This window comes from Sprattus sprattus, assembly GCF_963457725.1.
Source record: "Sprattus sprattus genome assembly, chromosome: 9".
NCBI classification, from domain to species: Eukaryota; Metazoa; Chordata; class Actinopteri; order Clupeiformes; family Clupeidae; genus Sprattus; species Sprattus sprattus.
Genome location: NC_137928.1, coordinates 23,069,827 through 23,094,021, shown reverse-complemented (window position 1 = coordinate 23,094,021; position 24,195 = coordinate 23,069,827). Strand labels below are relative to the sequence as shown.

The 24,195-nt window shown below is 40.9% G+C and overlaps 2 protein-coding genes across 3 annotated transcripts; both read right to left on the bottom strand.

The window, feature by feature from the left end:
- Positions 1–12,089: 12,089 nt before the first annotated feature.
- Positions 12,090–14,320, bottom strand: c18h3orf33 (c18h3orf33 homolog (H. sapiens)). The gene is made up of 5 exons (XM_080845307.1): positions 14,208–14,320; positions 13,987–14,046; positions 13,439–13,592; positions 12,639–12,799; positions 12,090–12,399 (listed from the first exon to the last, which is right to left on the bottom strand). Exons 1-5 carry the CDS (start codon positions 14,313–14,315, stop codon positions 12,127–12,129), a joined length of 756 nt encoding a protein of 251 aa, XP_080701433.1. The 5' UTR covers positions 14,316–14,320; the 3' UTR covers positions 12,090–12,126.
- A 484-nt stretch (positions 14,321–14,804) lies between these two features.
- On the bottom strand, positions 14,805–19,622 carry slc33a1 (solute carrier family 33 member 1). Of its 2 annotated transcripts, none has more exons than XM_080845342.1 (7): positions 19,595–19,622; positions 18,227–19,007; positions 17,622–17,821; positions 17,312–17,496; positions 17,049–17,166; positions 16,637–16,852; positions 14,805–16,376 (listed from the first exon to the last, which is right to left on the bottom strand). In XM_080845342.1, the coding sequence occupies exons 2-7, from the start codon at positions 18,963–18,965 to the stop codon at positions 16,209–16,211; spliced, it is 1,626 nt and encodes a 541-aa protein (XP_080701468.1). In that variant the 5' UTR covers positions 18,966–19,007; positions 19,595–19,622; the 3' UTR covers positions 14,805–16,208. The 2 variants fall into 2 exon arrangements, with proteins under 2 accessions (XP_080701468.1, XP_080701467.1); XM_080845341.1 differs by lacking the exon at positions 19,595–19,622 and adding an exon at positions 19,436–19,575.
- Positions 19,623–24,195: the final 4,573 nt, after the last annotated feature.

Here is a 24,195-nt window from a genome sequence, read left to right as displayed (position 1 = left end):
TGGCTCTATTATCCCATTTTTTCTCCCCTATAGTGAAAATCCAGTTTGCAGTGCTGCCTCAGAGTGATTCTACTGCTGGGATAGTCTGCAGTCTCGTGAAGTGTAGCGAGACGCGTATCCATCAAGTGCTCAGTGACTTTAAACGAAATGAAGCCTGGAGATATATGAGTGAGAGTCTACCCTGACACATCCCTGCAGACACTCCACACATACATTACAAAAATAACATTTTGCTCAGCAAGAAGTGTGTGTGTGTGTGTGTGTGTGTGTGTGTGTGTGTGTGTGTGTGTGTGTGTGTGTGTGTGTGTGTGTGTGTGTGTGTGTAGGAGGGGTTGGCATCACCACTGTTATGGAAAACACTTTCAGCAAAAATGTTGTGTCCCTGATACATTATTTACATGAAATAGTTAATGGTTTCTGAAGAAAGGTCAGATCATACTAGTGCTTTTTGATGAGTTGCTCAGAATTTAGGTTAAAGGTGAGACAATCAATATACAGCCGCGGAAAAAATTAAGAGACCACTTCAAAATTATCAGTTTCTCTGGTTTTACTATTTATTGGTATGTGTTAAAGTAAAATGTACATTTTAGTTTTATTCTATAACCTACTGGCAACATTCCTACCAAATTTCAAATAAAAATATTGTCATTTAGATCATTTATTTGCAGAAAAATGACAATTGGTCAAAATAGCAAAAAAGATGCAGTGTCTTCAGATCTCGAATAATGCAAAGAAAACAAGCTCATATTCATTTTTAAACTACACAATACTAATGCTTTAACTTAGGAAGAGTTCAGAAATCAATATTTGGTGGAATAACCTTGATTTAAAACAACTTTCATGTGTCTTGGCATGCTCTCCACCAGTCTTTCACATTGCCGTTGGGTGACTTTATGCTACTCCTGGCGCAAGAATTCAAGCAGCTCGGCTTCTTTTCATGGCTTGTGACCATACATCTTCCTCTTGATCACATTTCAGAGTTTTTTTATGGGATTCAGGTCTCGAAATTGGGCTGGCCATGACAGGGTCCTGATCTGGTGATACTCCATCCACACCTTTACTGGCCTGGCTGTGTGGCATGGAGCATTGCCCTGCTGGAAAAAACACTTCTCAGAGTTGGGGAACATTGTCAGAGCAAAAGGAAGCAAGTTTTTCTTCCGGGACAACGTTGTACTTTGCCTGGCTGAGGTTTGTAAAAGACCATAAGGATTGAACCCAAGCGGACTGGAGGGTCTCCTAGTTCGTCTTCTCTGATGAGTCCAATTTTCAGCTTTGCCCAACACATGGTCGTCTGATGGTTAGACGGAGACCTGGAGAGGCCTACAAGCCACAGAGTCTTGCACCTACTGTGAAATTGGACTCATCAGAGAAGACGAACTAGGAGACCCTCCAGTCGGCTTTGGTACAACGTTGTCCCGGAAGAAAAACTTGCTTCCTTTTGCTCTGACAATGTTCCCCAACTCTGAGAAGTGTTTTTTCCAGCAGGGCAATGCTCCATGCCACACAGCCAGGCCAGTAAAGGTGTGGATGGAGTATCACCAGATCAGGACCCTGTCATGGCCAGCCCAATTTCGAGACCTGAATCCCATAAAAAAAACTCTGAAATGTGATCAAGAGGAAGATGGATGGTCACAAGCCATGAAAAGAAGCCGAGCTGCTTGAATTCTTGCGCCAGGAGTAGCATAAAGTCACCCAACGGCAATGTGAAAGACTGGTGGAGAGCATGCCAAGACACATGAAAGTTGTGATTTTAAATCAAGGTTATTCCACCAAATATTGATTTCTGAACTCTTCCTAAGTTAAAACATTAGTATTGTGTAGTTTAAACATGAATATGAGCTTGTTTTCTTTGCATTATTCGAGATCTGAAGACACTGCATCTTTTTTGCTATTTTGACCAATTGTCATTTTTCTGCAAATAATTGATCTAAATGACAATATTTGTATTTGAAATTTGGTAGGAATGTTGCCAGTAGGTTATAGAATAAAACAAAAATGTACATTTTACTTTAACACATACCAATAAATAGTAAAACCAGAGAAACTGATAATTTTGAAGTGGTCTCTTAATTTTTTTCCGCGGCTGTATTTCCTTGTTGAACAGGAAGAGGTCCCAGATGACTTCACATGCCCTTTTTTACTGTCTGTCCAGAGGTGCTTACAAAGGTTTTCTTTTGCATTCACAACTCAAGCACCCCCCAGCCCCACAGACATATAAAGTACAATCTCCACAACCTGCCAGTCTTAATGTAGATACCACATCTCTGGCAGATTCGCTCTTTCCCTATTTCCCATGCCTGTAATCTTTGAGATGTCTTTCCTCCCAGTGAAACCAAACCATCACCAGCTCTGTCAGCCACAATCAGGAGAAGAATGAGGCAACAGGAGAGAAGAGGGGAAAGCAGAGCGTGTGGAAAAGAACAAGGAGAACATGTCAGGTTCTACAGCGTTTGATTGTCACATCTGTCTTTCTAGCCACAGACAGGACGATCCATCACCAGCCGATCTCACTGGCTGAATAAGCAGTGAAGATGTGGGGCGAAATTACAGCACTGCTCAGCAGAGACAGGCTATGTCAACCAGTGAGAGAAGGGCAGAGGACCAGACAAACCGTCAGACACACCCACCCTGCCACCCACAGGTCTGCTGCAGTCACACATCAGCCCCCCAAAATCTCTGCTATAACATTACGAAGATAATTTAATGCAATGTTGTCTTATGAATTTTCAGTGGATTCCAAAGCCTATCCGACAGATTTATACGTCTTGATAGTGCTTCATATATCTAGATAGAATCTTTTTGTCTGTTTGGTTTGACCAATTTTGTGTCCTGATCTAGCAAACAGAGGATCAAGAGTGAGAGAAGAGTCTGAGTATATGGACACACACAGTGTGATGGCTCACAGTTGGAAGCTAACAGTCACCAGAGACCGCCTGAAGGTAGGGACACAGATAGAGGTTTTAATATTCTTGTGATTTATTTATGTATATACTTGCATCATGTCTTTAATCCAGTAGCCACCAACAGGAGCATAGCCAATAGCTGCAAGCATTTGTATTAATAATTCTCACATCACAATTTCCTTTATATGGCCATCTGTGGCCTTTTTAAAATTGCATGTCAATTCACTCATTCACTGATTGAATTTCAGTTTTAAGAATAGTATGAATGCTCAACTGTCTTGCTGGCTATCGTGGGATGTAATAAAACAATTACAATAACATTCCCAAGTCAGCTGTCTATCTGACTGAATAGTATATTATTATATTATAAAGGATGTCATTTTTCTTCGCAGTTGCTTTAATGATGGATATTTGCAACAACCCACTTAGAATCCTCGTTTCTTCTGATGTAGTGTTGACATATTCTATATATCCTCAGGGGGGAGAGGTTGCCCCCTGCTGGTTCTTTGCCAACTTAGTAATGCCAAATGATAAAGCATTGAGGCACATACTTTTTAGGCTTAAGATACCTCAAAGCAAAATTATGTTTACCATGTGCATTACTGTTTAAATACCAATATCATTAAGGTATTTGTATTTGCCCTTCATCCACATGTGTTCACATTCGAAGGCAAAAAAAGCTGCACTGTCTGTGAAATTGAATTAAACAAAAGCTATTTTATTTCATGTAGTCAGAACAAACAAAGTTCCTATATACGTATATACTGCAAGTTTTTGAACGACAGAAGATACTAGAATTAGGCAAAAAATATGTCCACAAAATCAAGTCTTAGCAAGGACAGTTTATTTAAGCTATGGTGTCTATCCTCAGCTCTAACTAATGGCTTTAGACCAAAGTTTTAGCTTGAATAAAGGTCCTTTTACTGAAATTGAGTCTGGGGACCTCTGTCAATTGTACATGACCTTGTCATGCCTTTTCAGACAGGAAATCTCAACGGATATAACTGATTTACTTCAATCTATGCCAGTCTGAGACCTTACAATTAAAGGGACATTATGACAGTGTTTGAGTACCCACCATGAAAGATGCTGTTGTCAGTTAGGAAGTGTCTGCAGTACCGGGGACTGGCCTGGCTCTCAATCCCCCAGGAGCTCATTATGGAAGCCTGCTGAAGTGAGGGGTCAAGGGGAGGGTGGGGTATCTAAAGACATGGAAGAGAGGGAGGAAGAAGAAGAATCAGTCACTGGATCTCTCGGTGATTAATTCTTATTCAATCATTTATGAAAATTCATACCATCACTGTCGCACCAAGCCACCCAACTACAACCGCCATCTGTAATTCCGGTCTAAACCTTGTCTTCCTGCACCAAACCAATGGAACATTAACTCACACCAACAAACATCAAGTGCCACAGTGGAGACAGAGACACACGCGATCCTGCCTCGACACTTGAGAAGTTGGTCTCTGATGGGGGCCCAGTAGACCATGTGATCCCTTTGGTCATCCAACACTGATCTCAGCCTCAGGGCTACCAGGAAGGTAAACCCAGCACCGCCGATCTGTGCTGCCATGTGAAATGTCCCACAGCCCTTCAGATGCAACCACAAAGCCAAGTGAACTCTTCACCGGTCTAAGGGTTTTTCACAAAAGCAGGGAAACCAAAGGTTATAATGACATGAACTAGGACTTGCTTCATACCAAGCCACTGTTTGTAACAGCAGATCAAAATCAGTTTAAAAAAAACAAAAACATTCTCATTTGTCAGTTTGGAAAGCAGAAGAACAAAGAACACTAAATGAGACTGTTGTGAGTCCACTAAAGCATCATTGATGTGTTAATAACGTTCTAATTGATAGCAAATCTTAAAAGCTCACAGGTATGAGTCATGATAAAGTTTGCCAGAAAAGATTAACAGAGGGTGAGTGAACATAAAAAAGGGGAAGATGGCCTAGTTGTGTCACAGTCCTTTTAACCCCAGAATGCTAAATGGCTTAAATATGAATCACAAGTAATTGTCATGACCTATTCAGCAAACAGTAAAGGAGCTTTGTTAATGCTTAGCTCAGTGACATATACAGCAATATATCCACCACAAACCCCTGGCATTATGTGTAAGGCACATCATGCATTAAACTGTATTATGGCCCTGCAGTGCATAATCTGACTGATCTCAAAGCACCTGAAGCTATTTCACAGCATAGATGATGGCCTGATATAATGTTGTGTGACGTTTTCTCTTTGACGATAATAACAGGGCCAAAATGTCAAAAATGCTTAATCCCTCAAGGATACAATGCTGCTGATTGTTCACACGCTGGCATATTTGATTTGAAAGCATTTTCCCTTATGATTTGTAATCATGGATAATTGAAGGTTAGCGTCAACAAACCAACATCGTTATGGCACTGTGACCTTTCTACACAAAATTACAAATAATGGGCACATTCATAACGTGATCAAAATTCTGTGTTCACTTTTGATTGATTCAAATTATCAAATGATTCATTTTGTTAAGATAAACAATAATACGTTATTGAGATATGTTTCTGAGTAGAAAATAAAGACATGAATGAAACAGTGTAGGAAAATAACAGAACAGTCACGGATAGGGGTACACCTATTTCAAACCAAAAGGACCTTTCATTTATCTGCTGTGGATTTTTGTTGAAACGTACATACTAATTTATATATTCAATGATCAAGTCACACTTTCATTAGAAAGTGAGAAGAAACTCTCCCCCCCCCAGACACACACAATTTAACACTGCCTCACACCTCTTCAAGACAAAATTCAAAGGGCAAGACTTCAATGGGAGCATTCCATCCTCCATGACTGAGATTCTGACCCCATAACCCCTCTGGACATTTTCCCTCAGGTGGGCTGAAACCAGACACTAAGGCCTGACGCCGAGCAGTCTCCTGCTCTTCCGGAACTCTCCCTGACAGTTACCCCATAGATCACCCAGAAAAAGGCAAGCAACAGGTGCTGCAATGAGGGAACTGACATTCAAAGGGAAGTGAGAGTGAAATATGTGAAAGGGATCGAGAGGCAGGAGGTGAAGAAAAACAAAGAGGTTAACAGGCAATAAGAAGTTGGTAAGATGGACAAAAATGGGGAGACAAGGAAAGAAATAGTATGCGTCAAAGCTGGTGGGGGGATGTTAACTATTAGAGGCAGTACTCTGCAGTAAAAGCAGAAGAGTTGATGAAGTAAGAGAAGTACAAAAAACGGAGGATAACAGCTTCCAAATTAAGCAGAACCACAGCACCTAAAATATCCCTAATCCCAACAGATGGCACAGCGACTCCCCTACAAAAAAAAAAGTATCATTTAAGTTTATAAGCTTAATAAAGACACTTCTTAGCAAAGACATACTAAAAAAATACTTCACATGGCCTACAAATGATCAGACACCTCAAACCCAAGATCCAATAAAAGAAACAATGAATGTAATGGTATTTTCAAATTAAGCCATGCGTCATGCGAGTTTAATGAAACAGTGCGCCTGATTGGGAAAAAAAGCCAGCAGTGCAGACTAGAGGCTCCGCTTTCCCATGTAAATGCTGGGGATGTTTTCACCCTGAAGGAGACAGACCTCTTGAGATCACACATTAATCTAATGGGTGAGAGAGAGGAGGAATGAGAGTCATTACAGTCACCAGATTAGAGCCTTTGGTGCCTGGGGAGGAAATAGTATGTTCTTCCACTTAACCGCCAAGTGACAACACATGAAACTCAACTGGAAGCTGCCTGCAGATAAGCGGCCCTCCAACATGTGAGGTGAGGCAGTCATGTGAGACTGCTGAAACTATATTTCAGACAACGCCAAACATGCTGTTAAACATTAACTGTAGACATGAGATGGGATCCAAATTGTTTAACAAATATGTTGTGGCTGTTTTGACCTTGGCGCTTGAGCTTGGCGTTATGGTAAGAGATTAAAAAAACAAACAGAAATCCTGCTTGTGTTGCACTGGTATGAAAATGCATATAGTCATTTTTGGGTGAACTATTCCTTTAAATGCAGCGAGTAAACCGTTAAAGCAAGTGTGGGTTTCCCCTCACTCAAGTGACTTAAATAAAACTTAATTCAAACCACACAGTACCAAAAATCATTACCCCCCATCTCTGTCTACCTGACTCACCCAAACACACACACACATATGCACGTGGCTGGGCGTAGCTGTCTGCCACACTAACTGCATCACCAGCAATGGGATTTGCAGAGATAATTCAATCAGTCAAAGGTGATCGATTGCATTTTTTTCCCCCTCAAATCCTCACCCTCCGAAATAGATTGGTCTGGTGGACAGACACGAAGACAGCATCTACCTCACATCAGCACAGTGCAACAACACCCCTTCAATCATTTGCCACAAATTCATCTTTTTTTATATCTGCCCATGTGTTTGATATGTCTGAGATTTTAAAAGCATCAAACAGTGACACAGTGAACATCTAACCCGTTGTAGGAGTATGTGTTAATATGATCACAGAAAAGTGGTAGATGTCAGGCTGCATGTGTAAGTGCGACGTAGCCGCCCCCTCCCCTCCGCTCCATACATCCACCCGTCACACAGCTAATAAAATCTCACACTAGATAATCTCACACTTTCAGAGAGATAGCTCTCATGACCTTGGGGCCGCAATATAGACACTCAGCCCAATGAACACACTTCACACACCAGCTGCTGTCAGATATCTAAGACCATCACTGCCTTCCAGTCATCGCTGTAGGTCAGAGCAGAATGTTCATGAGATTACTGCTGAAGACCATAAATAATACTTTCAAGTGGGATGTGAAAAATAACATTCTTGGTTTTAATGCAGGTGGAGATTTAAGTTTATTGGTGGCAGTTTGTCTCTAAGTGTCAGAAGCTGGGGAAACCCCCCTGTAACACTGTACCTTTGTAAAGGCTGTTTCTATGCACTCACAAAGCAGTAGGACAATACATTGTCTAAGACAAAACGGGTGCAAGTTACCAAATCTGTGTGCTCAAGTACTTCCAAACAATGAACATCTCTATTTACTGGTCCCCAACTAGTTCAAGTCCTCCTCTGGCCCGAGGCTACATCAGAGTCCATTTGAACTGTAACATGAGTTCTACCATCATTCCATTATTAGGAAACAGAAGATATGGGGTTCAGGGGTACAGTCACACACACAGTTTGCCACAGAGGTGAAAAAGCTGAACCAGTAATCAAAGCAACAGCTAAAAGGGCACAAAACCATGTTCCTATTAAGGCAAAATATTTAACAAAAGTTAGCCTAACTTTAATGTGAATTGAAATAATTACATTCCATAAAGGGTTGATCATTATATAGGCTACTATTTTTATACCAGCCTTATAAAAAAGTGTGGACTGTGGTTGTGTCAGACAGTGAAATACTACATTGTTACAGTGTTATGCATATAAGTACATAATGCACATGAATGCAGTAGTATGTGGTCTGCTGTAGTACCAGCCAACCATACCTGGAAGGGGGTAATATGGGCTCAAAACTTCAGTGACTTGAAACAGTTTTATGTGATTTTAGTGTGGTCCTCTCCAATATACCAGTACAACTAATTTGATAACTTCTTGGACACCCTAAAACACCCTTTTACACATGTTTAAGAGGAATATGAAACTCCAACTAATACTAATTTTTTTTGAGTGCATCATATCAGTATCAGATTAAATAGTTACTGTACACTTGATTCTCTCTCTCATAATGACATTAAAACGATTCTACAGACCTAAGCTTTGGCAGACATATGTGGGTCTACTGTACCACCATAAACTCCTCTGAACAAAGATTTGTCACAAACTCTGGGTCTTTCAGCCAGTCCCACTGAACCTCCTCAGAGTCTGCTCTGTGCTCTGACTACAAAGGGTTCAATTCAGCATGCCCCAGACCATCAATTCCTCCGTCCTACAGAGAATGAGGGTTAAATAATTCATTGCAGCCTCCACCGCAACAATGAGGCCTGTTTCCAATCCTATCCTACCTGAGAAGGGCAGCAAGCTGATACACTAACAAGGGCATGAGTTCAAAAACACTAGACTCATTTTACATGTTCATGTTCCCTACATGTACAGTGCAGTGGGTGTATATCCATGTCATGGATGAGATTGTTTCACATTCCTATAAGGGTGGGGACATTACGTACCTCAGAGTGAGTGCTTGTTTGTTTGTTTGTTAGGGAGACAGTGCCATCAGCCAATAGATTTAAATATATATATATAAACTCATGGGAAGTTGTATAGCATTGGTGATGATAATATTTTGGGGAAAAGTATCCAAAGGGTCAAGTTTGACAGTATAAAATTATCCTGATGGGAGAATACTTTTATCAAACGGCCCCCTAAATCTGCTTCTACCGTGTCTTTATGAGGCTAAATAGCTTAAATGAGAAACTTAAGAAAGCTTGATCTTGTTAATTAAACAGCTGTCCTACTAATCGTTTTACTTTGTGACTCTTAGCTGTGGGACAAGTCAGATAGGCTACTTTCATGAACAGGGGATGTATATCGTGTAAGTAATTACGTAACAGTGCACCACAACATTGCATAGATCTGCAAAGATAAACCAGGGCAACAGCTGCCGTTTTTTTTTTTACTTTCACGAGAAATGTCAAATGCTCAGAGAGGACGCCAGTGCTGGTTTCTCTGCAAGTCCCACCACGACCAACAAAGAGTTCACTTGAAATGATTGGTGAGTGGAGCACCGTGATATAGGATGGACAAGAGGACATGACCACCTTCGTGTCTTTGTCTGAATCGTCGGTAATTACGATATCCCCACCCCTACACTCTCAAATCCCCCGGGATTGTGGGCTCCGGAGTGGGGGGCAGTAGCTACCCATTCCTTCTTTATTCGATCGCTACCGGCTGTTTTAAATAAAACCTTTTGTTATAATGAACTGGACCTTTAAAATTGTGAATGACTCATTCAACCAACTTCTGCCTGAGCCTATGAAATGGACACATGGTATATGTAGCCTATGTCAATACCACAACTTAGAAGTTCGCAAAAAGATAACTTCTGATGCTTCTGATACTTTAATCCGTTTTTTAAACCAGCATGGGGTTGACTACCTCAGCCTTATCCAGTAAAAATCAGTTAAAGTTAACTGAAATTTGATCTGAAAGCATTTGACAGACCGTTAAAATAAATCTAATATACAAAGGCTACTTTCATTGTCAAACTCGTGATTGAATTGGGGAAATAATGCATGGGATGTCAGGGCATGCTATCATTGCCCACAATGGGTCAGAACAGGTGCGGAGTTGTGGGCCTATTTATCAGTTACATGTCGTGCTACATTTCCCTATCATAGGTGACTTCCATCGTCGCCCACAGATATTGTCATTAAATGCGATTAGGTTTTTAAGGGGTAGGGTCTTTCAATTGTTTGCACCTGCTTTGTTAACAAATAATAATCACTTACTTCAGGTTTTCCTTTATTCCTCTGACAGGATGGTTTGGTTAAAGTAATTGTCCTCAACAGGAAAACATCCCTTAGATGGTCCACCCCAGTGATAAACAGCACTCAATATTTTAGCTCAGTCTGCCCGGAACTTGCAAAGTTCACACGGAGTGTTTACCGTTCAAATGTCCCACACCAGCATTGGGTAAGACTCTGCCGCCACAATGCCACATCCCATTCAAACGTTACGGCTGGTGGGTGACTGACGTGAGAAGAGGCCTGTGGGAACGCCTGAAGTGGATTTCACGGAGCGGGATCAACGACACAATTCACCCTGTCCCTATATAGCCATTTTATGTGTTCTCTAGTATAGCCTTTAAACATAGTGACTGTTTAATCATGTGACAAAAATGTTTATGTGTACTATGGTGTTGTAAACCCACTATTTGTTATGCACAACCAGTATACAATAAATTGAAATATATATATTGCCACAAGACAAGACCAAATGTATAATTATACAATGGCTTCATTAAAATAACTTGACTAACACTATATAAAGGACAACGTTGTTGTTTAGAGGACTATGTTAGGACAAATGCATTTGAGCCAGTTTGTGCCGTATTTCAAGTTCACACTAACAGTCCATGCCAAACTGATCCTCTTCTCCTCGTTTTCCCTCCCTCCCTCGTTCTACCCTGAGAGTGCTGTGCCAGCTCAAAGTCTTCCAGGGCCTGCAATCAGCTCTCCATTACCCTTTCAGTTCAAACTGCCCAGCCAATAGGGAGTCTAGAGTTAGTCTTGTTAAATTTGCACAACAAAGATTGAGGGGGGTGAGTTGCAAGCTGCTGTCCCCTCCCTAACCACCCCAATTTGAGCCCTGGTGGACCCCCAGAATGCAGCTTTCACTGCTAACACAGCACATAGGCTGTGGAGTGTGTGGGGGAAGGTTTTGCCTGAAGTCTCTCAGCTGTACATGTGTCTTGCCAATCTTCTTAGACTGTAATATTTCATACTTAAGTATTTTAGATTTTTTGGATCCAAGAGATTTACTGTATATGTCAAGACACATTGCTCTGATACAGCCATCCTTTCTGTTCCCCTCAGTTTGGGGCCACTAAGAGCTCATCACCTTTTGACACTCTTTGTCTTTCAGATTTGCTGCATCCATGGCAACAGTGCTTTGGCTTTGTCCGGGTGGGGTAATCGGGCAGACCCCCACAGATCGCTACTAGGGACAATACCCAACCTGCTCATTCTGAGCACAAGAAGCAGGGGGACTGAACTGGAAATGGAGATGAGAGACTGAACAGAAAACAGGATTATGCTGACCCACGTGCTCCTATAGCAGCTAGCACTAAGATACAACTGATGTATCGCTATAGCAATAAAAAAAATGTGACACAGTAAACACAAGGAAACTAGACCCAGCTAGGCAAGTCGTATGGTGGTAAGCTAGATCCCACACTAGTTTTAGACAAATGCCATCATGCTTCTTTTAGCTAAAATTCAATGAGCATGTCTAAGTATTCATGCTTTTTTATTTACATTATTTTCGCACATGCCATATACATTTGGAAGTGTGAAAAGTGTGTGAAAATATCATACAGTACATCAACTTACCAAAAAAGATCTCCCTCACCCCACAGTTAATAAATAGTAAGTCACACTGTGTTCATGGTGAAGAACTATAACATTTTACCAGTCAGTTATATAAAGTGCTATTTGGCCAATAGAATTCACAAATAATGTACTTTAAGCAATGTAATACACTCATTATTTTCAGTCTCATTATCAGCGTGAGCTCACTGTTCCTTGGTCCTGGAGGTAAACGAAAGAAGCCGTTTCATGCTCTTGACCACAATGTTCTCCCTGAAGGCTGTAGAGACTCTCTCCCAGAGGCTGCTCTCTCTCCACAGCCCTCGTCCCTTTCTCTCAGCTTGAAGCTCAGCCTTTAGCAGTCTCTTGTGGAGTCTCCAGTACACACTTGAGTGGTGGTCCAGACCCAGAATCGATGTGGACCGGGCCAAGCCCTGTCTCAAGATCTCCTCATTCAAACAGGTGCTGAGGAACCAGCCCTGAGGGTCAGAGAAAAGGGGTTAGGAGAAAGAAGAGCACCAGCCAGGTGACACTCTTAGAGCAGGCTATACTGTCCTTAAGTAAAGGTCCAGCAGGTAAACATAACTGATATGACAAAGCTTTCAAGAGTATGGACTACAGGCAACAGTTTCAAAGGGAGAGGTTGAAAAAGGCAGTAAAACAGTTTGTTAAAGAAGTATGTCAGTGATGAGCCATGGGTTTATGGATTTCCCCTCACCCGGCCTGTTGAAACCAAGCAGTCCAGGGTCTCACCCTCTTGCCTAATCAGCTTCAGCCACACCGTCTCCGCAGGTTTCAGCTGTCGTCTAAGCCAGTCCCAGCCCTCCGGGGTCAGCTCCACTCCGGCCAGACGCACCTGAAGGGGAGTGCTTGTCTGACCTGCACAACCAGAAGGTTTCAGCAAAGGCAACATACCTGCTTAATGGCCCCATATAATCATCCATCCCACAAGAGTTTTAAAATAAGTGCCAAAATACTAAAAGGTCACTATACAAGAGCCTGAAGACAAAATTCAATCCATTTGAAACTGAGCTGTATTTAAGTAGTCTATTTAGATTCTAAATGAAATCCTTTGTCAACAAGAAACAGAGCAAAGCTCAATTTACAACATTTCAATTTTAGGGTTTGGTTAATCTTTAATTGCTAGTCTGTTGCGACTGCATGAGTGTGGTCCATGGGAGAACTGAGAGAAAGTCTTGATAAAATCCTATGATACAAACCAAATGTACTTGACAGCAACTCAGAGTCAAAAGAGGTCAAATAGGAACAACTGAACTACCAATAGCTTACGTGTTCACCTTAAGTAAATAAACTATTAAACACTGTTTACTAAGCAGTCAGTCATACTGCCAACAGTCAGCTAACACCATGATAGGTAATATTAAATGCTGATATGGTTATAATAATTAGTGGCATATTGATTGGTGTAGGCCAACTGGGTCCTCTATATAACAGCTGTTGTATGAATGGATTTGGTGTGGTCCCTATGGAGGTAAAAGTGTTTGTAAGTGCACTCACATTTCACCAGCAGGGGTGAAAGGGCAGGGACATAAATTGGGATGTGCTCCACTTCCAGACCCTTGTCAGAGATGTTGCATACTCTCCCTCGAAGACTAACGTTTCGTTCAATGAACCTTGAGGGAATTTCTGAAGCAGCATTGAACTTTGTGATCTGTAAAGATCAGACATCCAAACAAGTCTCTGAGGAATAGCATAATGAATGCGCACAAAGTTGGTCTAGTCTTGATATTTCTGAAGTCTAGGACAAATGGTCATGTAAACCCCCACTTTCATGTAGTTTCATAGTAATGTTGGTTTGATGTCAATTCCAATATTATTCCAACAGAAAACTCATGGGCATAACAATGCAGTGGGTGCCATACCAACAAATATTATTATGTGATCAGATCACATACAAGCAGTAACTAACAGCGTGTTGGTTAAGTGGAATAGCCAACGCCTGATAGCGTACATTCACGTCCAGAAGTAGGCTACGTTACGCCTTACATACAAAGTGTCAAAGACTGGACTGCTGTTAAAAATATCAACTCTTAAACCATCTTTACCAGTTTGACGCTCCTTCCTAATATGACAATGCCCACGATTGCTAGTCCAGTGCTGACATTCTGCAGGAAACAACAAAGACAGCTTTTCTTAGTTAACGTGCAACCTGACTGAGATGTGTGCCGATTTAGCACTGGTAGCGACTTCGGATGCACGAAGAGAATAACCACCATTCATTTATTTCACTGTTATTTGGTGTTGTTGCTGAAAGTTTACTTCATACCCGCAAAAGTGCCAAGTGATCGTCAGCAAAATTCGATACTATAGCTATTAGGTTATGATTTGGTTTAACGTTAGGTTCATTCGGAATTGCTGGTCGCTCATCCGGCATGTTGTTTACTCGCCACTGAACTACAAAATAAATCCCACCTACTTCGTAGTACGGCAAGTCGAATGATTTATAATTCAGAAAATTCACTGATCGAATGCCAAACAATGCACAGCACAACAAGAATAATGAGTTGCATCATATGTATTAAATATATTCATCAGTTATTTTGAATAACATCTCATAAACGCTGGTATAAAATGTCTTTACACTGCTTTGCTAGACAAGTACAATGTCACAAAACACAGTCATGAACTTCTGATTGTTTTCTCATACTTCCATACACTCATGTAAGAGTGAGTTTAAATGGATATTGATCAAACCTACATGATGTAGGCTAATCAAAACACTTGCAATGTCCAGAATATAAAAAATTTAAACAGATGAAGGCCCAGTGTGCATAAGGCATGGAAAAAGATAAATGAAAGATATACATTACCGTAAATTCACATACCCTGTCTCATCTCACTGGCACAACAAACAGATGAAGATCTACAAATAAATTGTAGGGCTGGTCACCGACCATGGAAAGCTCTGAGACCATATAAAATCAAAAAAACAATGATAAGGACAATCATTTCCAAAATAAACACAAATCAATACGTTTTGAAATTACAGACTAATTAAATCAAATTACAACATTTGTCTCCTACTTATTTCACATTTTTGGTAACATAAATAAACTGAGAATGGGTCAAGTGTTTTTTTTATGATTTGGAACAGTTTAGAATACACTGGCATGTACAAGCTTTGGACATTGCTTTTAAGATATTACAGACAGATTCATTTGAGATGTTTACAATCAGGTCTATATCTTCCTTCTCCACAAATATGACTCAGTGAGAATAAAAAAAAACATAAACTCATGAAGTTATTTCAACAGCCAAACAACAAATTAAAAAAACTGAAAAGGCACAATAGTCACCTTTAATGCCATATCTTACAACGTTACCGAAAGTGAAACACATTTTTGCGTAATCCTGCTAACAAACAAAACAACCAACCAAACAACAACAGACAGGTGCAAAAACGTAATCTTCTTGGGGGAGGTAATAAAACCAAAGGGCCAGTCACAAAAATCAAGTAACATATTGACTCTTCGGCTATTTCTCTATTAAGATGCTGGTATTAAGGATATACTACAGTCATATAAAACAGGGGTTTTGTGACAGCCTGAGTGCATTGTGCATCATGTGTGAGCACTTTCAGTATTCCAATATTCTCTTAAGATTAGTAGATCATTTAACAGATGGTTGTATGCACAGGGACTCACCTTAACCATGTTGTACAATCACATTGTATTACATCCACTACAGTACAAAATTATACTTTGTTCTGTGGATTAAACATGTAGTGCATTGTAAAGCAATGTATAATACGCAGCAACCAATAGTTTACTGTATAAAATGATTCTTTTTTTTCCCTGTAAAATAATAGTATCAGGAAATTGTTGACTACAGAAGATAGTTGCTCTGAACTTAAACAAACCCATGCAATTCCACTACTGTTGAGTGTTGTTGTTGTTGTGTGAGGTAACTCAAAAAGAAATTAAATCAACCTCAAAATGAGCAAGGCACCTACCCTGAAGGAACGTAAAGTAAATACAAGAACAATTTTTTTGCAGAAAATGTCACTGGTGGAGCACATCTATTGCAGATTACACTCTTTCATATTTATCTTTGAACAGATCTTCATGTTATTTCTTGATGGAAGTAGTCATGACAAGCAGATTCTACGGGGGATGTTTTCTTCTTATGGTCCAGGTTTTAACAGCAGCCTGATGTACGCATTGGGTGAACTGAAAATTAAAGTCAGACCATAGGTCTTGGAGGAGCGGTGTAAGTATTTGTCCCTTTAAGAGTGCTAAAGAGAATGCAGAGTGTTGCTGTGGTTTTCCTATTTTGATGATCTACAGTGCCAGGCCTGCGGACTCTCGTCCTGTAAACGCCTCAGCCTCTTGCCCATTAACAACCACCAGCTGAGGCCGATCACAACACACACCACTGATTCCACATAGTACCCGTCGAGTGCAGTCAAACACGTGCCACCTTCCTTCACACAAAGCTAGAAGAGACACAGAGAGAGAATTTAAAGCAAATTCCAACATCTATGATCCAATAAACATTGCTGTGAGAATATACTTTTTTTCAAAAACATCAAGCCTTCAAAACTGTTTCCAGCCTCATCAAAACCCTAGAATCTTCAATTACACAACCTAAAAAAAGGTTATTTTAATTTCTTTATTGGGCTATAACCTCATAGCTCTGCTTCCCACAAACAGTGAAATACACATCAGATGATCCTTCTCTAGGTGTTGTACTCACCCCTGCCTCGTCTGGAGATCCACAGGTCAGGCTGGGCATTCCCTGGCACTCCTTGGAGGTCAGTGGGTCCACCAGCCAGAGGGCCAGGGTGGAGGGCCAGTTACCCCCCAGATTAGTCACAGTGTTCAGCAGGGTCATGTAAGTGCCACCAATTACTGGATCACTGACCTTGGCGTGGAAGGCCATGGTGGCCACATACATGCTGTACAGTGCCACCTGTTGGAGAAGGTAGAAACTAGATGAGCACATAATCAAAGGAGGTGGCTTTTCATGACACTCACAATGACAAGGCAAAAAGAACAAAATTCAGGAAGTTTACCCAGATACATTTTATGAATTAAAGCCTAAAATGACACTGTGACTATACACATAATGATGCCAATGTCCACCTAGCTTAAAGTGGTAAGTTTACCTGATGGAGAGCATAGCTTAGCAGCACCACGGCATAATAGTAAACAGGAAATCCTTCTTCTTGTCTCACACTAGGGGTCCACCATACAAGCAGTGCGTACAGTAAACCAATCAGCAACCTATGTGAAATACAACCATAACACTCAAAACAGGTACCCTGCATTTTGGAATGAATCTTTGACCTATGGAAATCAAAAACTGGACAGACATGAATCGTCTGTATTCTTGCAAGTCCAAACACGTCAGGTAAAGCTGTGAGAATACCTGAATGGGAAGGCCTTGTAGAAGATATCAAGAGGCCTAGGACCAGCTGTGTATTTGCTGATGATGACGGGCAACAGAATTTGCAGGGGCACCATGGGTACCGCCAGGAGGGCCAGCTGTGCTTTGGGAACACCCGCTTCCACCAGCTTCAGCCCTGTCACTGCATCTGCGGCTGAAAAGCCAATCTGGAACACACAAGCCAATATTACACACACACACACACACACACAGACTTAATAAGTAGGCTATAGAATTGTCACAATACTCTATGATAAGTAAAGTTTAGCAGTTTTTAGGCCTCATACAACACCTTGGCAGTCAGCAGTAGACCACAGAAGGTGGCCACTGTGGGCATCTTCACAATGGAGAACAGCTGTTTGTAGGTTTCCATGACACTCTGTGTTTCCTCCCTGTGTTTTTTCTTAAGGTTCTGTTGGTTATTCTCCTTCTTCATAATGGCAACCAGGGTAGTTGACACAAGAAACACGATCCCCCAGAAAAATAGGAAGTCTGTAAAACAGGAGAGCAAGGAGAGGATATGTTACAAATGGGCAAATATACCCATACAAATGTGTTATAAGTAGCATCATTCAGGCAATGTTATTCATTGTGGGGAGAGACAAAAGCACTGACAATCTGTGTTTACTGACAGTAAACTGAGTGAGCAAGTGGTGGGACCAAAACGTTTTTTTACATAATTCAAGAAACTCTCATTCGTGGAGAGTAAAGCACCTACTTCAGTAAAATAAATAATACAAATACATTGTGAACTATGGTAGCTTAAAATCAACAAAACATCAACTAAATAGCAAACATGCTTTTACACAATGTAAACCCTCATAATAGGAGGCATACTTTCAAGCATTTGGTTTCAATCTTTTGACTGTTTCAACTGGTAGTGTTTGAGAGGCCCACCTGCGAGGGTTACAATGCCCTTGTCCTGAGGCTCAAACCTCAGGTACTTGTTGCAGAAGTCAGCAGACTCCAAGGCCAGGAAGAGCACATTACCCAGGAAGTAACCAGCGGTTTGGCCCACTGAGTTGCAGGTGGATGCATAACCCACGTTCTCCCGTGACAGCATAGTTAGTGCCCAGCCATCCACTGCTATGTCTTGGGTGGCCGCCAAGAAGGCCAGCATGAAGAACACTGCAGTAAGAGTGATTACATCTGGTCCTTTGTGCCCATCACTCTTCAGTAAGGAGTCCACTGTGACAGACAGGTACAGCATGAAGAGGCCCAGCAGATACTGTGTGGGAACCAACCATGACTTCCTACGTCCAAACTTCTGGAAATAAATAGCATCAACCAGAGGAGCCCAGAGCAGCTTAAGGCTAAAGGGCCAGAAGACAAAGCTGAAATAAGCTTGATCCTTGTAGCTGACATTCTTGCTCTGCATGATGAGCGGGATGCTGCCTGCTAAGCCTAAGGGGATGCCCTGGAGAACATACAGGAAAAGGAGCAGTAAGACTTTTCCCAGCTCATCTCCTATGCCTTTGTGGGTCTTCGAGTGGCTCTCCTCAGTCCACAGCAATGTCTCCTCCTCCTCAGTGTCAATGTCTGATGACTTGGTCTCCAGATTTCTCATGTTGTCTGTAGAAACAACGGGCTTCCTCTGCCTCCCGTTCTTGTGTGTAACTGATTCATGCAGCTCCATGATATCTTGAGTTGCATCAATCCAGCTGTGCCCACGAAAGACCTACAGAATAGGACAGCTTACTTTAGTTGAGGTTTAACATTACATACCGATGAACAGGAGAAATAAAGAAGCGCTCTGACAACGCACATGACGTCCATGACGAACTTGCACCTATGGTTTATCTGTTAGATGTTTGCAAGTATGATTTGAAAGTGATAAGATAACACAATACGAAATGAACTGCTGTTTGACCTGATGATGGACCCTGGCTTATCTGGCTTGGAGTTAGGTATACAGCAGGTATGCTAACCAGCTAACATTCTTACTAGCAGAGACTACCCAAAAGAGGAAAACATACAACGCCAGTGAACAGTGTAAAAAAAACATGAATATAAAAAATACTATTGAAAAAATATAATGCTGGTATAAAACGTGACAACACAACTAAACAAACCATCTTGGGTCAGCTGTGACGCACAGTAGCCTACCTGGACCGATGAAACACATGACACTTAAGAGAGATTAAAAGGATGAATTAACGTCGTAAAACACACATTATATATTTGTAGTATGACCCGTAAATTCCCCGCATCTCCCAAGCAAGGTTAAATTTTGTGAAAGGTTCGGCATTTCATAAAATTCAGTACCCAGCGTCGAATGATGCTTAAATGTAGAACGAGGAAGTAGTGTGCGTCTCTCAAACACTTCCGTACACTTCAGCTGACGTGTCACTGGGGACGACATTTCTGTTCCGCTGCATGTTTAATGGTTCATGTTAACCTAATCCTTTAATGGTTCATGTTAACCTAATCCTTTAATGCATTGTTCGCAGCATTTGTGCCATTAGTATTTGCCTGCTAATAATGCTCAATATCACATAAGGTAAGTGACATTCCGTATCCTAGAGGCCTGCATTCTGCATTTAAAAAGTTACCATAGCTGGTTAAACTGGTTAAGTAGTTTTTGGGAAAAAAGTTGTTTTTTTCTTAGGGACCAGGAGTATTCAAATGCTTACACTAAAAACTACAAACTTCTAGATTTCCTCACTCTATGGCCAGGCCAAGTTAAAAAAAAAAAAAAAAAAAAAGCCTATTCAATTAAAGCCTAGTCTATTTAATCGGATATGAATAAAGGAAACTTTTGCTAGACACTGGCTACTGAGCACAATGTAGGCTAATACTTTCTTACTGTTTAAGTTCATTATGCATTCATGAAAGGAATGTGCGTCCTGCAGGGAGACCTGCCAACAAACATGAGTTAATCTTGAGAACAAGTTAATTATATTGTGACAAGTTATTATTTCCACCAGCCTGACGATGTCATACTCATAATTCTTGTCAGAATATGAGTCTGATACTGCTCCAATGAGCTGTGATTATGGGCGTGTTTCTTCGCTCAATTGGATACCTAGAACCAATCAGAGCAACGTAGTATGACCATCTGATACATTAAACTTTTACCGGAATCCCGTAGGAAGGACGGCAAAAACATCTTTTCGATCAACAAATGCCTTGATCACGTTTCTCTGTTCCTCTTTCAAAATGAATGCGCTGTCAATATCTGTGAGATATGCATGCTCACATAATACTTATTAGCAGCGAGGCTAGCTAGCCACTATGTGTTTCAATGGATTTTTGGTCTAAGCGTTAGCATTAACCTAAAAATAATGCCCTTGTGCTTCAGGTATGACCTACAATACTCATACAACATTTGTGTAGCACATACACAACTAACCAAGTCAATGTAGACATAAAAAAGTTGTGTAGATACCTTAATTCACATAAAATATTTCCCACTTACAGGATCCCGAGATGCCGCCATCTTGGTACGATTTCGAATCTAACGTTAATTCAACTCAAGCCTTGGTTGATCATCTGTCCATCATCGTATAAAGTCCACCCTGACAATTTTATGGGTCAGATCATTTTGCTGAAAACTGACAATTTCTCCCCAATGGAGCAGTGCCAGACCGAACTTCCAGACCTCAAATGTTGTGGGCGGGGTTCGTGGGCTAACCCAGACTCCTTCCCCGTGAGAAACACAGCAGGAGTGATGCAGTAACAGTTAACTAACACTCACCCCTTGCCAGTCTAAGATCTGCCCTAAGAGCTCCTAATAGGAGTGGTTACGCAGGCGCCTTCCTTCATTTGGGTTTCAATGAATAAGGCCCTCAACACCTTGAAGAGGCTCAACAGTGGTGTCTGGCATCCCTGGCCCACTGCTTCCATACCCATCATGGGTCAAGTTCCCAGGTAGTCTGTGATCAGTGAAACCATACCTCTCCTCAGAATGGGGTAGACTTACAACCGACTTAGAGGGGTAGACTTACAATGTTCTTGGAGCTCTTTGGAGGTGATCTGTGGTTTGTCTATGACTATTCTAACCATTTTTCGTCTTTGCCTTTCAGATATTGTTCTCGGCCTACAACATCTTTCCTTTACAAAGACTGTTCCTGTGGCTATCCATTTTCTTACTACATTTCAGACTGTGGAGACAGAGACCCCAAACTTTTTCATAACTTATTAAGTGCATTAAGTGCAGGTATTCAAATCCACACACTTAAAAGGGTGCCCACATTTTTGCACAGCCTATTTTTCACATTCAATTTTATTTCATACAACTCAATACTGCTAAATTACAAAAAAATATTCTGAATGAAAAAGAATGACATATTTCTAGAATGTTTTCTTATAAAGACATAGCAAATGAACATGCAACCTCAGAGGGGTGACCAAACTTAATCAAATAAAACTGTATTTAATTCAAAGTTTTACACTGTAAGTTCACAGTGATTAAGTGAGCTTTATTTTCTGAACATGTGAAACAGAATTAACAGTAATGACAGCACTGAAGTTTTCTACGGTGGCTTATAGAGCTCAACCAGGGGCGGTTCTAGCAAATTGGAGGCCCTGGGCAAAGAACAATGAACTTGAACTGAACAATGAACTGAACTTCTCATCCTGCCTTTTCCTCTTTCTTTTCTCGCTGCCACTTAAAAGACGTTTCACGCTTAACTTTGCGACCATACACGTCACCACACGAAAAATTGTTAGTGACAGAAAAGTCTTGTTCCATGATGGAATTAAGATACATTTTAAGCTGATACTGAAAAGAAAATCATCGTTTTTCATGCTTATTATGAATTGTCATTATTTTTGCAATGCCAAGTGATTTATTTTAATTAGCAAAAAAAAATTAAAATCGGAAATACGACGAGGCCCCCCTGGTGGCCGAGGCCCTGGGCAACTGCCCGGTTTGCCCGTTTGTCCGGTCCGCCCCTGAGCTCAACACACTACAGTTTAAAACGTGATCTCCAAAACCTGTCCGTAATCAATGTGCCGGCACAGTTTCTTAATGCTGCGTATAAGTTGTCACATTGATGCTTTCTTAAATTGCTTGTGTTTTGTCTATTTGCATGTTTTTTTTAAGCTGCATGTGTTTTCTGAAGGTGCAGTGCATTAAGCTCTCAGGGCCAAATGTGCAGGGTTCCATGCACCAGCTGAGCTAACTGCAGGTACCTGTTTTTGTGTGCCTAATTTCGTTTGTCCTCATGTTCTATTTCAAGCAATTTATTTTTGAGATAAATGACTAGGCCTTTAGGAAAAGCCAGCCTTCATTCAGAAGTGGTCTCTCGTTCAAGTAGGCCTAGGCAACAAATATTTGTACTTTCGAGGGCCTTCGATTTGCCTAATGATTTTGCACTTTTGAGGAAAGGATTTATTAAGGTTTCATGATCGATATGAGCATGAGTTACATAGGCTATGCCTCTTTGATATGAACAATGTTTTACTGTCCTAAGAGGTTGTGGAAACATCTAAATCTTACTCTTTTTTCTTAATAATTTAGTTGTATATTTCTCAAAATATTTGGTATTTGAAATTAAAGCCTTGGCTCAGGCTCATTGATAGCTCAGTCTTATCAGCACTGGACAGCGCTCTCTAGAAGGGGTAACACAGTTGAAGTGATAACGATGCGAGGGTTAAAGTAGTCTATAATGTGCGATGGGTTGAAGTATTCTGGTCCATTTGTTCATTCTTTAGGATGCTATTTTAATTTATTGTAAATATACTTTTTTTCTTTCTTTCCGACCATTTGTTATCCTCTCTTGTTTAACTTTTTCAGCCATGTTCTTTATTCTGATCATTGTCATCATGAGACATCTGCTTATCCATACCCCTCTTGTAGAGATGGGATGTTACCAAGGGTCCCTGTGGTCCTTATGTATTATTAGTGTCAATTAACCTGCTGTTTGTTATGATCATTATGGGCCCACCAGACATTAGTTGTACGCAGCAACCAACAATATTGTACTTACTGTTGCCATGTCATTTAACAAACAGATGAGTCATTGAAAAAAATCACACACACAGACAACATGTTATTCCTTTAATCTGTGAAAGTACTTCAGTCTCAAGCGCTGTAAACCGTGAAAAAAAATGCATGCTCTAATATCTATGTGGTAAATCAAATAAAAACCTGAGGACATGAATTTTGTGAAATTGTCAGGTCAAAGCTGGGGTAGCCGAGGTGAAAGACATGCAGTCATGTACCAGGGATTGCTTCAGACTCATGGGCCCTCCACAAACAATACGGTGGGGGCCAGGGGGAGGAAAATGCATTAAATTCGATGACCTGGTTACTAAGATCAAGTCATTCGTTGCATTGTATGCACACTAAGAATTCAGAATAACCAACTAAAATATGCATTATTCCCTGACTTCATAATCTCGTAGACCAGATCAATTGAATACTGCAGTAAGAGCGTAACTGAAGGCATCTTCTCGATCAGGAGGTTACATTTCCTTTTCTATTCCAGTAATGAGTGACTGTATGTTGCACTGCTAGTGAGAAATCAAGACCACGTGAACCTAGTAATGGGGCAATGGCATGTGACTGGGCATGACAGAGACACCCTTGTTACCAGGTCAACTCCTTGTCTTTGTAAATGTATTAGTGTTTCAGGCAGAATAGAAAAAGGGTTGTCATATTATGGTAGCCTAGCCTATTTCTGCAAAACCATAATGCATACGAGAATGGAAAATCACCATCTTGTGCTATCTTTCCTCCAGCAGAGGGCCTAGAGACGATTGGAGAAAACAAAAATGTCATCTCAAAAACGTTCGGGCACAGCAGAAGTCTAGGCTACAAGATTTTTGTGGACCAAACACTTTTTTTTTTTTTTTGTGGAAAACTGAACACTGGTTTATAGTCCAAAGAAAACAGGTGTTCATACTGCACCACCTGGACT